The sequence below is a fragment of the Etheostoma spectabile genome, chromosome 4 (genome assembly GCF_008692095.1).
Source record: "Etheostoma spectabile isolate EspeVRDwgs_2016 chromosome 4, UIUC_Espe_1.0, whole genome shotgun sequence".
NCBI classification, from domain to species: domain Eukaryota; kingdom Metazoa; phylum Chordata; class Actinopteri; order Perciformes; family Percidae; genus Etheostoma; species Etheostoma spectabile.
In genome coordinates, this window is record NC_045736.1 from 28,303,910 (window position 1) to 28,321,309 (window position 17,400).

General features: G+C 41.2%; 1 protein-coding gene across 2 annotated transcripts in view; it reads right to left on the reverse strand.

Moving 5' to 3' along the window:
- The window catches only part of shq1 (SHQ1, H/ACA ribonucleoprotein assembly factor), a 38,742-nt gene that overhangs the window by 11,449 nt on the left and 9,893 nt on the right, over positions 1-17,400 (reverse strand). For both annotated transcript variants that reach the window (XM_032514850.1, XM_032514851.1), the window contains exons 8-10: positions 10,776-10,933; positions 10,196-10,249; positions 5,632-5,755 (exon numbers count right to left, since the gene is read on the reverse strand). In XM_032514850.1, coding sequence (XP_032370741.1) covers positions 5,632-5,755; positions 10,196-10,249; positions 10,776-10,933 — 336 coding nt within the window. The remainder of the gene's footprint in view (positions 1-5,631; positions 5,756-10,195; positions 10,250-10,775; positions 10,934-17,400) is intronic.

The window sequence follows — 17,400 nt, forward strand, 5'->3', positions numbered from 1 at the left end:
TAAAAGAACTCATCTTAACCCAGTAAATTTACAAGAAAAACGTGCAGTCACTCGGAGTCCTGGCATCGGGTTTCCATTGAACTCGGCCGTGCTTCTTTGTTGTGTGCCGCTGAAAAAAAAAAAAGAGTGGTGCACAACCTCTGGTCACACACTTAAAATCCTGGCGCGTCAGCGGGATCTGCGTCATTTTGACATCACATTGTCAGGTCGGGAACGGCGACTGTAAAGAGGCCTGTAATGTCAATGTCTTCAGCTTAAAGCTATAGTGCGTAGTTTCTGTCTCCACCATGAGGAATTCTATGTAATGACAACCATTCTGTTGGCGCAACCACATGACACAAGCCTTCTGTGATCACGCACCACCCCCACCCCAGTTGTAATTAGCCAAAGAGGACACAGAGGATAAAAAAAAAAACATGGACTCTTCAGAAGAGGTAATTGTCTTCTCGAGTTTCTGCGCGTGCAAGTCACCGTACGACAGTCTTCTGAACATAGCTGTACTGAGAAATACAGAGAGAGTTGTGTGGAGCTGATAGTCTTAATTAGCTTTGTAGCAACTCATTTGGCAATGGCTTGAATGTAACGGCCGTTCATTATTATAAAAAAGTTACGCACTAAAGCTTAAAATAGGATATATTTGGGGGTTTGATGAAATTATTTCTTTATGCTTGGAGCACCATAAACAATTTCATTCACCCTCATGAGATTGGGTCGGAGGCTTTAGAAATTAAGATGACTATCTCTGAACCTTGGCACATCAAACCGCATCGTTAGAAACCACATACAGTATGTGCTCTTTGGGGACGTGGGTGAACTGATGCCTTAACTTAGATATACAGTACAGGTACAGCTAATAGTTTTGTTAACACCCACCAGAAATACACAACACTACATTGTATGTTAATGCATACACTATATACATGTATTGTTAAGATATTGAGTAAAGCTATCAATGTTTATGCTGATAATTAAAGAAAAAAATCTTTAAAAATAAATCTTATTAAATTAGAACCACATCAATCATGTTTTCTTCTGGCTACTCATATGCTTTTGAGGGCTTCAGAGTAGAGCTGAGCAATGTATCAATAGCATATCGATATCATGTGATATATGAGACTAGGTAGCGTCTTAGATTTTGGATATCTTATTTATGGCATAAGTGGTGTATTTTCCTGGTTTTAAAAGCTGCATTACAGTAAAGTGATGTCATTTTATGAACTTCCCAGACTGTTGTAACTGTTCTATTATTTGCCTTTAACCACTTCGTCCTTATATCCACATTACTAAGGATTATTTATCAAAAATCTCACAGTGTAAATATTTTGTAAAAGCACCAATAGTCAACATTACAATATCAATATTGAGATAATTGGTAAAAAATATTTTGACATTTGATTTTCTCCATATTGCCCAGCCCTGCTTTAGAGTCACTGTAGGGACTGAAAAGAGATGCCACTGCTCAGTCACACTTATCTATCAACACCACCATGTGTAAAACAAGAGGTAATTCTAAGAGGTTTGCGATGCCTAAAACCTTGTTATATCCTAGCAGAAACATAAACAATGTCATGGCGATGCATAAGTACAGGAAATAATTATAAAAAAAAAAAAAGGAACCAAACAGTTTTGACACCAACTCAAGTAAAATCTTGGTTTTATTCCATTTCAACTATGTCTTAGGTTAATCCGGATTTGTGTGTACAGGACTCCTTGTGGTATATTTCAGCACGTGTGTAATTCATTACAGAAGCCTAATCATGATATAATAAATCATCTGCCAGCCAAAGTATGTAAACTATCAAACATGTTTATCTATGAAATGGAGGAAGCTTTTTGTTACGATGCATGGTTTAGGGTCACCACCTGCATTTGGACTCTGGAAATATGTTCCAAGAACATATATTATAATCATTATATATGTTTATTTTATATTCAGTTCAGCTGGCATGCTGCAGCTTTCAACACCACAAATGCCCCCCACAGAATCTACATTTGTTATTCTGACAAATGACATACAACAAGTCGAACTGCCACAGCACTTCTCCCTTCCAATCGGGCGTATAAATAGACTTGATGTGGCCGGCAATCCACTGAGGGCAAGTGAAAAAGCTCCTCTCCACCTCCGCAGAGCCGCTTGGCATTGTCCAGAGACATTCCAGCGCAATCCAAATAAACAGCGCACTTGGAGTGAGGCAAACCTTAAACAAACATTTGTTTCTCATTTAAGCATGGGATCGCATGCAGGAAACGCTGCCCTCAAATCCAGGACTTGGATCACGCAAGGCAGAAAACACACCGGCTTCCAAGATTTGACTTCTCTTTCACAGGGACGATTCATGAGTTTGTAGGAAATCAGAAGAAAGGTTGCTCTCAGGGCAGTGAGCAAGGTGGGTTAGGTGGAGCAGGTTTACAGTGAGTGGGGAAGAATGGGCAATCCACATAAGGGCTGCACAAAATAAGGAAAATTTCATGTTGCGATTATTTTTGATTGATACTGCGATAGTGATATGACTCACAATATTGGAGGGGATGATCATTTTTTATTTCATTATTCTCATTTTCATTCAAAGAATATTAAAATCTAAAAAAATGAAAATGATTTAAAGTGTGATTTTTGTGTGTGATCTGTACTAAACAAAGACTTTTTTGTATTTACTCTGTGGGACACAATTTGTAGGCTGGGACGTCTCTGCAGTACCCCAGTACTTCATTCAGAATGGTTTGACATATATCATGCATTTAACGAAATTGGGGCCTCACCTGCAATACTGCGCCTCCCCCCCCTGCGATTTGGATATTGCAGTACTCCATATTGCGATTTCGATAAAATTGCGATTAATTGTGCAGCCCTAATCCACATGTACAACAATAATTCCTTCATGGCCGCCAAATGAGCAGGCTTGCATGTAGATGTAGTGGTTGGTGTAACGTGTTAAAAAAACAAACAATGCCTGCTCAGTCTTCTGGGCAAAAATGCAGGGATTCCAAAAACTGCAGTATCAGAGTGAAAATGACGACTTTAACTGTTTTACCCCCATTTCATTCTATATTTATTCAGTGTATAATATTCATCCAGCTTGGAACCTGTATCATATTAAGAATTGCATTTTAAATCATACATTGATTGAAAGGAAACAACATGAGTAACAGGTGAACCAGCTTAAAATGTGACGCTTTTTTTTTTCTTTCTTTTTTAAATAAGTGCTGGGTGGTGGAATTGAAGAGTGATTCAAGTGGATTTCAAAAAGTAAGTGATTAATATCTAAAGCAACTTTAGTGGTTAATTGAAAAGAAAAACATGTCTGATGTAGTCACTGATTATGAATTTCTTTAAAAGGCAGGAAAGACCCATCTTCATCCAGTGTCAGGTCTAACGTACCAGGGCATTTCAACCACGACCACTGCCGAATCCAGATCAATGCAGTTCAATCGTCTAGCTCAGTACATCTAACTTAAATGAATGCACATGTTGCAGCATTATTGAATGCTAACTCAGCTTTCTTCGAATATAATTTCCATTTAATTCGGTCTTTTTTCTTCTTTCCTCTGTCCCACATGCGCACACACACAGTCCACGCATCTCATCCCATCAGTACCCTGAACCTAATGTGTTCACAGCCCGCTATGGTTGTATAATGGAATTGCTCTTCCTTGATATTCCACAACTAGGTCAGGGAACTTATTTGACCAAGAATTTGATTAAATTCCCAAACTTTCCCTGCCCTCTCAGAATTCCATGACCAATGTGCCCGAATGAAAGTCGGCAGAGATGCGTGGTGGATGGATCTGTAACAGAGGGGCCACATCTAACATGTCTTGTCTCGTCCTATCAGCGTGATGATAACAGCAGCATGACCCAGAGGTTGTCCTCCACACTTCCCAACTCCAGGCGACTTTCCCTCCCCTGTACCTGCCCAGTAGCTCTTTCGTTTTTAGCCACTTTGGCAAGCGTGGTGAGTATTCTCAAGGAGCTCCTCCACCTGCGGGCTGTTCAAATATTTACCTCCGGATAACATTTCCTCGGAGGCCTTAACCTGTGCGCTGCCATTAATGGGTTTGCTTTGCTAATACCTATGAATGTTTGCTTTCACCGCCACTTAAATGAAGTGCCTCAAATGTCGAGCATTCATTTCAACTTGCTTTATCCTGACAAATTAGCAAGTGTGTAAAGTAATGCTGGGAGGACACACACCAATAGACACACCAGGCCGAATTCCTGTAGTGTTACAGTTGATTACGGAAAAGGCCTATTATTTTCAAATGAAAAATATTAATTATGAGTGAACTAAAAACATGTGCTTTTTTTTCTTAATAGACTGACACAAATTAACAAAGCCTTTTGGGAAAAAGAAGAGTGAGATTGTGATGTATGATTTTGAGGCCCGGGGGTGAACACGAGAAATCTCGTTATGGCAGAAATAATGTTTCTGAGGTAACGGAAAGAAGGTGAGGAGAAAGAGTGACTCCAACTGCTGTTTCCCGGGCTCTCCTGATCAACTCATCTACCTACCTAATGAGGCGCGGAAATGCTAATCTGGAGCTTAAAAGACCTTTAATTTGCTGTCATTTGCCAGCGTTAAAATCATCACAAGCTGGATAATCTTAGCCCTTACACATCCTGAGTGTGTTTACACTGCAGTTTCATCTGCCCACGGGGGCTTTTGATTTAAAGATTACTCTGGGCTTTGAGATATCAGAGTCAACAGTCCGTACTCAACTAATCCACATTTCCCTCCCAGAGGAGGTGGGAGTGGGGCCACTCTCTTAAGCCCCTTTCACACTTTAAAGTCTATCCCCTAAATGATTAGGAACACTTCCTGCATGTGGTCATGTGTAAGTGGGAGCAGGGATTGATATTCAGAGAAATCTGAATCGCCAATTTCCTACATTAAGACATTATGACATTTTGATGCCGTCGCGCAGCCGTGGCTTGGTAGGGTTGCATTTCCCCCTCCTCATTTCCTGGTTCTCCTTCTCCATAAATGACATGAAACCAAGGAGAGGGTTCATTTTTCCTGCTACATATTTCCCACCATGGTCAGAAAGCACAGGGGAGACTCTTTATTTATCCCACTATGCCTCTAGAGTCGGTACTTGCTCCGATGCTAATCACTGTCACTTTCTCACGTACGCACATCTTAAGTTTGTCTTTTTATACATTTTATTTATCAGAACTTTAATATATTTTGATGTTCCTCTGTTTTGTTGTGACAATAAAACAAATTATATTATTTTACTGAGAACTCATAAATAACTACAAATAACTAATAATAAACAGGGAAAAAAAAGGGTTTGTTTTGTTACAAGTTTCTGGATTTTTATTTTCTTTTAATATACTGTATATCGGCAGATATATTGGAATATCAGATTCTTAAATAAGCCAATATTTGTATTGGCCTTAAAAATCCTTTATCGGTTGGGCTCTACTCCACGGAATCATAAATCACGTTTAAGGGATCAATCCCTTAACCAATAACAAGACTCCGCTGATTCAAGCAGGTCCCAAAAAACAACCACGTTGTAGCCTTTTTTTTCTCATATGAACTCCGGACAATGTCGGAAGAATCAGGTCCGGACATTGTCTGAGGTTGACCTTTCACACATGTAGCACACAACAGGAGATTGCCTCACCTGACTGCAAAATCTTAGTTGTGTCACGAACAACAGCAGAAACCATGGAAAAGTGTCTGTAGAGTGGGTAGCACAAAACTCGCCGTCCAAATGACACCAGGACGTCTTGCAAGGAGCTGTACGTCTGCGAAACAAAAAAAACTGAAACTCAGAAAGCTGTCCAGCACAAAAACAGGCCATGTTTTTATTCAATAAGTTAAGAAAATGGAGACGCAATGGACAGTAAAAGGTTTGATTTTGCCTTATATAGACTTAGACTTCTCTTTATTGATCCTTTTGGGATGACTCCCGCGAGGAATATTGAAAAAAAAAAATACCAGGCCAGGAAGTTTTCATTCATTCATGTTTCATAGAGAGTGGCTCCTATCAGTGTGCATTGCTGGTGTGATAATTACTCCAAACAACTTCTTGTTTATTGAGCTGGCAAAATAGGGGCTCACAACTATTAAAACACCTCTGCAGTCCTGGCCTGTTAATTGCGGCTTCTCTTTAATCACTGCCTTCAGTCTCTGAATTTCTCTGCACTAATGGACACACAGCCTGGAGACAGAAACAGAGATTTTTTTTTTATCTCATGTTTCTTTCTCTCTTTTTTTTTTCTTTGTGGCTTGTTAGGATGTGCTGTGAACTCACGAGTGTGTGTCATCTGGGATCATGCTCTCCCTTGGGCTTGTTTAGCAGGAGTGTAAATAAGGTCTTCTGCTGCAGAGAGGGGAGGAGGGGCTCACAGTCACACCAGCGCAGTCGGCTGAGGACAAGTAAACATGCAGCAGATGGAGGGAGGAGGGGAGAGATGCGATGGGGAATGTGAATGTTAGGAAGAGTGGAGTGAGGAAGCAGAGCTGATTTCAGCTGTGACCCACAGTCAAAGACAGAGAGGAATCTATTGTAGAGCACAAGGTGAAGGGGAGGGGGAGGATGAGGAGGAAGCAGGGAGCGGGGGACTGAGCGAGATGGCTTGTCAATGGGAGCCGACTGCTCTGCTGACTGACAGACAGTAAAGGGCTGCCAGGCAAGGCAGAGACTGTTCTTCACCCCCACTGTCACCACAGCAGGAAAACTACAAACTCCCAAACCGTGGTCAAGGTCTAGGCAACCAAACTCCTCCAAGCAACCTTATTGGTTTTTTTTATAAACCGAGTTGCGCCTTGAGTGTTTTTATCACAAGTACTGACAATGTGTGCAAGCCCAACACCTAAAATATATATATAATATGGACTCTGGGACACACTTACCACCAAGGTGTGATTTTCCTGCCTCTGCTGAAATATTTCTTATCCCCGGTGGGGACAAAATGGATGCCCCTCAAAGTGATCCTCTATTCCCCCAACAGCCTAGACCACATATCGGTTATATACCTAAAATAGAAGTAGCCTATTTTAAACTAAGTATAGCGCTGTAACGTCAACAGACTAGGGCTGTAATCTCCCAGTCGACTGGTCGATATGTTCTGGCTCGACCAAAATTCTGATTGGTCAATTTTTTGCCGTGTTAATTTCATCAGTTGGAAGCATAGACCGTTATGGTCCATGGGTGGAAAGCACTAATTGCTAATGGAGGTGTTTTCAGAGCATCCCTGTTTCACAGGTAACAGTCGGTCTTCAGAACACCCCCCTTGTTTTCACTTTTTTGGATTAGCCCTACCCACTGGGTACAGATTGAAGAAAGAACTAGAAAGCCTTGTTTTAGTGGTTTTATTTAATTGTGAGTGTTTAATTTACAGTTAGTCCTCCTCTACCATGTCGAAGACATTGGCAGTGTGGCAGCATTTTACAAAAAATAGATAACGGAAAAAAGTCTAATGCAAAGTTTGCAAGAAACAGTTTGCATATCGCAGCTCGACTACAAACATGACATATCACTTAAAAACAGTCCATCTTGCTAGCGTTAGTGACCTCATTGCAGCAGAAGGAAGGTATCAGACTCCGTGCTGTAGAAAATTCCCTTCGGAAAACTACAAAGACTAAAAAAGATTTTACGATGATCTCCATCTATCTACAAAGACTAGTCTTCAAGTTCCTAAAATTATGGAACAACTTTCTCCAGCTGCAGTTGTGACAGGAAAAACAGAACCAGGATCAATTAGACAAACCAAAAAGGAATGGGACAATAAAGATCTCCTCGATAATCCATCAGCATGTGTAGCACTTGCCAAGGACATGGCGTTTTTTGTCAAACGGCAAGATGCAGATGTTAAAACAGGTTGGACCAATTTCAATCATACAATCTGCCCGACCAACTCAGAGGAAGTACTGGCTATATGCCAATTGTACAAGCTCCTGACACACAACACAGTAATACAGGCAAACTGGATGACCAAACCGTGAAAGACACTGAACTATTTGTGTGCAAGGTATATTGCGCACCCAATGTAACCAGCATGAACAAGGCAAGGGAACTCCTGTTTGTACAGTCCTGAGCTCCAGAAAGTCTACCTCCAACCAGCGATGCACTGTTGTTTCACATTTGTTGAGCACATTACCAAACTGCTTTGTGGCGCCAAGCAAACAAGCGGTATCCTGTCCTTCCTCTGCCAGAGACAATGGGGTGGAGACTGGATTCTACGCTGCTGCCCATCTTTATGTCCCTTCCTCCAGTCCCAGACTGCTGTTCGGAATTATCAGCTGCGCCTCAAGGTGTAGGAGTGCACAATGTAAATGTAAAAAGTCTTGTCTACGTTGCTTTGCTTCATGCAAGTTCATGCAGAATGTAGCAATTGCTGAACTGAATAAGAACACTGCTCTGTGTTGTTGTGATCATATTGGACAATCTTTGTTACCATTGTTAAATTACATTCACTTTTATATGCCATGCAGTTCATGTTTTAGTTATTATTCAGCTAATGTTATGTCCAACTTCTTGAGGTAATTTTAGGCTAAATTTACTGTATTTATTTCCTTTATCTGTTCAAAGCTAATGTTAGTGGTGTGACACATTACGGTGAAATGTGTTGGTAATTTCTTAATTTGTCTCAATTCTAAATATTTACCACCAATCTTTCTATGAATATCTTTTGCATAAATGAATCAAAAGAAAATTTATTTTGGTGAAATTGCACTCTGTAAACTTGGTTACATGGACATGTACATGTCGAAAAGTAAGAAACACTTAAGATAATGGAATAGGATGATGGTTTAAAATATAGGCCTTTTGCTGCCACCAGCATGATGTTCTTACATGGACAGACTGAAAATAACAAAATAACACGTCAGTGTTAATCAGAAATATTGTAAGAAAGAATGACTAACTTGTTCTGACTATTCAGTTGGTTTCCTTTACTCAATAAATGCTTATCACAATAAAAACAGTTTATCTTTGAGCCAGTGCTGAGAAATTTGCTCATTTTGGCGTATGAGGCGGTAAATCTTGGATTTTACACTCTACCAAGTGCCATGTAAGAGATACAACAGCAAAAATAGATTCAGCATAAAAAAATACCCATAGAATAGTCTATTTGCCAACTTTTACTCAAAAATGCCTGAGGATTTTTATTTAGGCACATTTCTGTGATTCCAACCTGGTGGCTATCAAAGAGGTTATTTGGCAGGCAGATTGGAACATTTCCAAAAAACTCTCTTGCACAGTTGTAGTGTGCCATTAGTCAAGCTACGGCGTGCCAATGGTGGCACAGGTACCTAAGGTTGCTGACCCCTGATTGTCTAGTGGCAGGTTGTGAACATGCACACGCCCGCACGCATGCTGTTAGCTTTAGAGCAAATACCAGTAATGGAGTTGCCTCTAATGTGTCTTCAGACCTTGATGCAACTGTCAACATATTTACACAGAGTGAAACCATGTGCTGCGTATGTGTGAAACTCACACAGACACATTACCACATCAATATTCACCTCAGAGGATCTCTGGTGGCCGAGTTAGCTCAGAAGGTATAGCAGGCGAATATGTAGAAATTTATGACTCAACACAGAAGGTCCAGGGTTCGAGTCCAACCTGGATGATTCCCCCCAAAAAAAATATCTGAGGCTTTATAACACATCATGTAATACATCCAACCTAACCGTAAGTCAACACAAGTTTGTTGAATCGCTAATGCAGAGCTGATGGGTCTCGCCCTAAGTTACCCACAGACAATTTAAAAAGCACAAGCACAAGAAAAATGCATACAAAGTCAAAAGCAGACAAATGACAGGGGCGAAAACAGAAGCAGATCGATACATTGCAGCATGAATTAAAACAATACTCCACTGAGTTAGCATAACACTCTTCTAACACTGTTAGACTCATGATGGAAAGATTTAAAAAAATTGTAAAAATTGATGCAGCAGAACCAGATATCATCCACGTCAAAACCTGGCTCATACATGACACAAAGGGCTACTTGGCCGCCCACAGTCCAGGGAGGGGTTCAGATGTGTTATGCCAGTAGCAGCTAATGTAGCTTTGAGCTGCAAGTCTCAAGCAGAGATGCAAAGTGAACTACAGAGAACTGGTAAGCCAACCTTATTATAACTCCACACCGCCGTATTTCTTTATTGTCAAAACTTGTAGTTTCCGGCCCCAACCGACATGATGTGTGAAACCTTTCCTTGTGCAATAACTGACTCACCTCCAGCCAGCAGAGAGTCCCGCTGAGTTTTCTGATAGTCCACGCTGACTCTACCTGCAGGAAAAAAGGGGACCACTTATAACCACAAAAATGGCAGACAGGAAATAGGTTTAAGTTTATTGTCATTCAACATGTTAGACACATACATAAAGCACACACGCACACGCACACAAAGACACACACAGCTTAATTCTGCTCAGAAAGAATAAGCACATTTACAGTAAAGAGCAGGCTACAAACTTACTCCAGGTTAGAATATTCCCTAGAGAAATTAACATGTTACCATATGATAGATTTTATTTTCGTAGCTGGGTTTAAGTTCAACATTGTGCTGTATTAATTATCACATGGTATGAACTGCCTTCAACAATGAAAAAAGGGGCGCTCACCTTGCCTTTCTGCAGCTACCTGTGACACAAAAAGGCCTGGACTGAGCTCTTGTATCTGCTGGTAATCTCTTAAGGCTCTGAATGAAATGGAAGGGGGTCTAAAGGATTTGAGGATAGAGGGCTTTGTCATCCAAGGCTAAGTGCTGCTCAACAAGAGACAGACACACAGACACACACAGACACACACTCACGTTGTGTTCCCCCTCTGTAGAGCGCACTTCGTAGGAATAAGCCAGCAGGATGTCCACAAGGCTGAGCCACACTTGGTTACGGGACGTCTTGTCCAGGAGGTAGGAACGGTTGGTGAATTTTCTCAGCTGCTCCTTCTCACCGTTGTTGAATGAGACAGCTGCACAAGAACAAGGAATTCAGAGTTAATTGTCTATTTCATGTCACCAAAAGTCTTTAGCATATATTTCACAGGACTGAGACACTCAACTGCAAGGCTGGGTACCAAATGTGAATTGCCTTTAAAAGTACTGAGTATAGGAAAATGCCTCGTCACTGAATACCCAAAGTCATTACCTAAAAAGTCTCAAGGATTCTCATGAGCGTCAGTAAGCCAATAATGTTTGGCTTGGTTGGGTTTGATTGTCTGTCTAACGTTACAAGTCGTAGAGACATGCAGGAACAACTAGTAGGAACTGATTAGTGAATTCCAAGATTTGTGCCGCAATGTGTAATATCGTTTAACAATACCCAGGCCTACTCAACTGCCCCATGAACTGCAGAGGAATCCAGTAGCTGGTGTGAGAAGCAGTGTTGGTGGTGGTCAGGAGGAGGAGATGTTGCATACACTGCTTTAGTTTGCACACATATGCTATTTGTGTAGATCTTATTTCATAAGACGGAGAGAGTGTAGGACTTTACAAACGCCACATACCAAAACATCACTCATTTGAGCATGCTCACACCACGGTGCACCAGCATAAAAGGCTTAATGTTATCGTTGTGGCCCCGCTGTGATTTACACAGCTTAATTAAGTGGATTTAGTGTCCCACGACTTGAACATGATGTTGACACTAAACTGGCTAAATGTGAAAATGCATAATTTTCTCTCCGTTTTTGGCCTTGTGTCCATAACAAGCCTGTGATTTCACATCCCAAAACCTCAACCCTACGTTTTAGTGTCAGCAGGGAAAACAGCACTTTTGGGAAACAATGGCGTTGCTGGAACGCTCTGGACTGAGATTCTGGTATTTCCTGTGAATCAAAATCTGCAGGAAGCCTGGATTTTCAGCGTGTGTCCATGTCTATCTGGGAGTGCTTGTGTGTTAACCAACTGAAGAGTTCCGTACGCAGTGGAACTGACTGCGCTACCATGCATGGGTCGTGGATGTAGTCCGACCTTGCCATTATTATTGCAATATAACAGGATACATTTTCATTCTTAAGTGGCAGCTTACAGTCCAGCTGTGTGGCTAGAATCTGATGGGTCTCAGAAACAGTGCAACACCTGTTAACTTGTAAAATGAGATTGTTTCTCATAATTGTGGGATCCACATCTCGTAATAATGAAATCTACTCTAGTAATTATGATAGTAAATCTGTATGAGATAAGATCTCCAGATTCTTTGAACACTTTACAATTCAAATTTCTTTGAAACATTTTAACCTATTTTCTTCAAATATGGCAAATATTCAGTGGTTCTGGAAAATGTCTTTAAATGTGGCTTGTAATATTTATCTTATTAAATGTACTTCAAATAAAATTCACAATGTGAGTAAAGTTATATTGGTTGTTGGATTGTTCTATTATATCTAACATGTTCTGAATAGGACCAATGGAGCTTTTATATTAGTAAAAACAAAACCAATTTTGCAGCTCCTCAAACCACAGAGTCCACGCAACCAAACAGCTTTCTTGGCCTCTTCATACAGTGTCAGGTTGTAAACACACTCCTACAACAACTTGGAACATAGCTACCTGAGAACACTAGTGTGGACTTTGGATCGTTTTCACATGTAAACATTTTTTTTTTTAAGTTGTATGTAGTTTCCAGTAACCCAGGAGCAAAAGAGGCAGTGCCTAGTGTGTGTGAGCCGCTCCGCACCGTTAATCAACCCAAACTGACCCACAAATCACAGACTTTATGCATTACAGTAGCACAACTGTCAGTTGTGTGAAGGACAGATGGAAGGGAAGGTGGACTATTGCACGTAATGTTTCTGTAAGTTAATAACAACGTAACTTTTTGACCCTCCTGTGGCTCGCATCATTACTGTGTGTAGTTCCGCCATGCCAGCTGTTCCTTTCAGTCGGTCCGACTGCATTACGACAGTTACAACTACCTCCACTGCCGGCTTTAAGCCACAACAACCAATCCGCCTTTGTAATTTTCAGACAGACAGCCAGGCCGGTTAATTAATGTGTTCCATTCACCTCGAAACTCGGAAGCCAAAGATGGGCATGACGTCACGCCCAAGTTGAATGCGTTCCATTTACAAGTCAGATTTTCATTGTTTTTATTAGCTCTAACCAGGTTAGCCATTGTTGGACAGCGCTTTGTGTACGACCAATTCAGGGAGACATAAATAACACATAAGTGCTAATAACTGTATGTTACTACAGCTTTCACAGCTGGGTTTTTAGTTTGGCGTACTCAGTGGTTGCCTGAGTTCTGAGCTCGGAAATCCGAGGTCCGGGGGTTTGTTTCCGACTTCGACACACCGGCAAAACAGAATTTTCTACCATTAGCCTATGAACTGCTATTCTGGAGCAGTTGGGGGCAAAGTGGCTTGTTTAGCCATAACATGGCAGGAGTTGATGAGGAGCAGAAGGAAATATAGGCCGAATAGGCCTACATTAAATTAGTAAAGCCAATCCCATTTAGATGCGTTTGAATTACCATCACATGAAAATATGTCAAAACCTCTGCTTTCATGCTCTCTTCAAATTCACTAACTGTTTCCTTTTGAAAGAGACATCTGCTTAATAGGGATCTGTGGCAAGCCTAATGGGGCGACACAAACAGGCTTCAATCCCATTTAAGCTATCTGCGTCGTTCAGTATTGAAAGGCGCTCTGAATGTCTGCAGGAACATGCTGTAACTCAACAGTTTTCTCTTTCCAGCAGCTTACGAAACAGCTGAAAGCAATTCCTCTCTCTGCATGAGGAGAGTCCCTGATGTGCAAGACGCACTGCTGTGTATTAGCACCACCACACACACACACACACACACACACCCACACCCACACACACACACACACAACACACACACACACACACAACCCAACACACGGCATGGGAACTTGGGAAGGAGATTCCTGCTGCATTACGTCAGGTTTCAGTTCCCTGCAGGCGCTACCTGAGTCCATCGTCAGTGCAGCTGCAGCGGGAGAGCACAGCCGAGCAGAGAGAACACACACACACACGCACGCACGCACGCACGCACCACGCACGCACGCACGCACACCAATATCTGACGCACATAGCGGTAACATTTAACACATTAATTACCAAAATCACAGACAAACACTTATGCAAACTAATGGCCAGGATGGACAGGCCATTGACATATGAAAATATAAGAGCAAAGATCTCGTATACAAGTGTTGACATAACGGAGCGTTTCTAAAAGTGTTTTTTTGGATCATCATTCACCGTAAAAAAAAAAATTGCATTTCAAGTGCCATTTGTTCTTAAGAAAGATGTTGCACAATACAAAGATGGCAAATTAAAAAAACAATAACTAAACACAAAATCTAAATGGTATCCAGGGTGGCTACAGTATTAACAAGTTAAATTTAAGACTTTTTAAGACTTTTTAATACCAATTCTAAATGAATTAAGACCAAATTTACGTGGAAATACAAAGTGGAATATACAGTAATCTTTCCAAGTAAACACAAATTAACAGTATGGTAAATGCAACAATCGGTTGAGTTTAGAACATTGACTTAATGTGTGTAATCTGAAAGCATAACACAACATGTAATTGCTGTCCTAAATTACATTCATATTTTCAGAACATTTGGGTCCCTTGAACAAATGGTTTAACATCAAGTAATATAAAAAAATAATAATAAATGCCATTTTCAGCTGCTTTAAAATGCAAAGACTCTTATATGTTTTGTGCCTAACAGCAGACGAGAGAGAGAGACTCAGATGGATGGGTTCAGTTTGTGAGGACTCATCATGGAGAGAAAGTAGACAGCAGTGTGTATGAGTGTTTTGCTGTGGGGGATATGTTGTGTGTGTGTGTTTTCAGGTCTCCAAGTGACCATTTTTGTTCAAGTTTTGATTGTCTAGTCATGAGCTTTTGTGATATACTTGGAAAAAAATTCATATTCTAAATAAACAAACAGTGATTTGCACTTGAGAAAGCCTTCCCAAAAGAGTGTCCTTACCAATTTATAACGATACACGCACATGCAAGTCCAGCTGTTTGCTTTTGGTTGTCTGGTTCAGTGTCTCATCGAACATAATTACAAACGCACCGCATTTCTGGACTTTTGTGATGAGCTATTTTTTTATATATGGCGCCAATCCAAATTTAGCCACGTATCTGGTCTTTTCTTTTCCAGAGGTAAATGACTGTACAAGCCTTGAATCTGGAAATATTGCTTGGAACACTTCTTCAGTCCCGTCATTTGACCTGTATGAATTGTGTCTTGTCACGGTCCTCAGCCCCCCCGTCCCCTCTGCTCGGAGTGTTGGCGTAGAGCCACAAACTGCTCGTAGGTCAGCTGGCGTTGTTGCTGTAGATTTCCCGCATAACATCTAGCGTTGTAGCGTTGACATCGTTGCTAGCGGTGGAGCAGAAACTAGCAATGGCGGGTTGCTGGCGTGCCTGTACGTAGGCTAGTCTCTGTTTTTTGCTCTGTACGTGCGATTCCACCGCTCTGATCCCCATTGGCCCAAGTTTGAAAATCTTCCGACACATAACGCAGTTCGCTTCATAAGCATTTCAGGCACCGACCTTAACCAAGGTACTCGTTGTTTTCAAGCCACTTGTCACTGAACTTGCATTTCCCCGTGTTTCTAGACGCTATCCAATTCTGTATCCCTGCATGCTGCTAAATTACGAATCCCGCGAAATTACAAATCTCACTGACTACGCCACGCCACACCCGCCCCCGAAGCAGATTGATTGGTTGGAGTGGTTAAGGTTAGGATAGCCGATTGGTCAGGGGATAGGACCGTTACAAATAGGCTTATTTTAGCGCGACAACGCAGCGAAGCCTAACGGAAAAAATATTCGACAACAGATTGCCGTCATTTTCGCCGTGACATGACACAAACTATTTAAGACCTACCCAATCTGAATTTAAGACAATTTAATGCTTTTTAAGGCCTTAATTTTAGGAAAACGTGATTTAAGACTTTTTAAGACTTTTTAAGGACCCGCGGCCACCCTGATCAGAGCAACAACCCTCTTGCAAGTTGGACCCAGCAGCCTTGTTATGCTGATATTTTCTTCTATTAATTCAGCAGCCAACCCACTGAGGGAAGGTTAGCAGATCTGATAGATTTACCCAACACCACATCCCTTCATCTCAGCTTTGAAGCCAATCAGTTCTAACGGACATTAGCACACAGTGTATGGGGGCTTTTGCTGATTGCAAATTAATTTCTGAACTGATTCCTCCAGTTGGAACGGCGGCCTGGCTCTGCACTGCTCTCTACAGGTCCAGATGGCCTGATGGCATGGAGTAAATATGCTTTGTTGAAATACTGCTGAGGGTTGGAAAACGCATCCAGAATTTCACAAACGTAAGAGGTCAACCTGTGACCATAGATGGCAGATATGGTTAATTTTGTGCATAATAATTGACATACACAAACTGTGATCAATTTAGGTATCAAATCAAAGGGACATTAATGACAGTCTGCTCAAACTGTAAACGTTCTGTAGTAGTACTATCTATCTTAATCAAAGATCAGATTTATAAACCCAGCCATAACACAAGTGCAGTAGGCTAAGAGAGACTAAGCTGTCAGGACCATTTAGCCGGGACCAGTGTGTGAATACAGGCCTCCAGTGGACAGCTGTGGCCTGTCAGTGTGCTGGCCCTGACACCAGAGAGCACAGAGGGGCCAGTTTCTACTTCATTAGCACTTGTGTCCACATCCATCTGGCAGGTGACATACATACATACATACATACATACATACAATACATACCTACATACATAAATATACATACATATACATACTATATATATATATATATATATAATATATATATATATATTATATATATATATACACACACACACATATATACATATATACATATATATATATATATTAATACACCATATGTAATACATACATATATCTACATATACATACTATATCTACACATATACATACATACACTCACCGGCCACTTTATTAGGTACCTGTCCAATGCTCGTTAACACTTAATTTCTAAGCAGCCAATCACATGGCGGCAACTCAGTGCTTTAGGCATGTAGACATGGTCAAGAGAATCTCGCAGTTCAAACCGAGCATCAGTATGGGGAAGAAAGTGATGTGGTGCAAGACTGGCTGGTCAGAGGCGTCGTATTTCAGAAACTGCTAATCTACTGGGATTTTCACGCACAACCATCTCTAGGGTTACAGAGAATGGTCCGAAAAAGAAAAAACATCCAGTGAGGGCAGTTCGTGGGCGGAAATGCTTGTTGAGCCAGAGGTCAGGGAGAATGGCCAGACTGGTTCGAGCTGATAGAAGGGCAACAGTGACTCAAATAACCACCGTTACAACCAAGTGGGCAGAAGAGCATCTCTGAACGCACAGTACGTCGAACTTTGAGGCAGATGGGCTACAGCAGCAGAGACCACATCGGGTGCCACTCCTTTAGCTAAG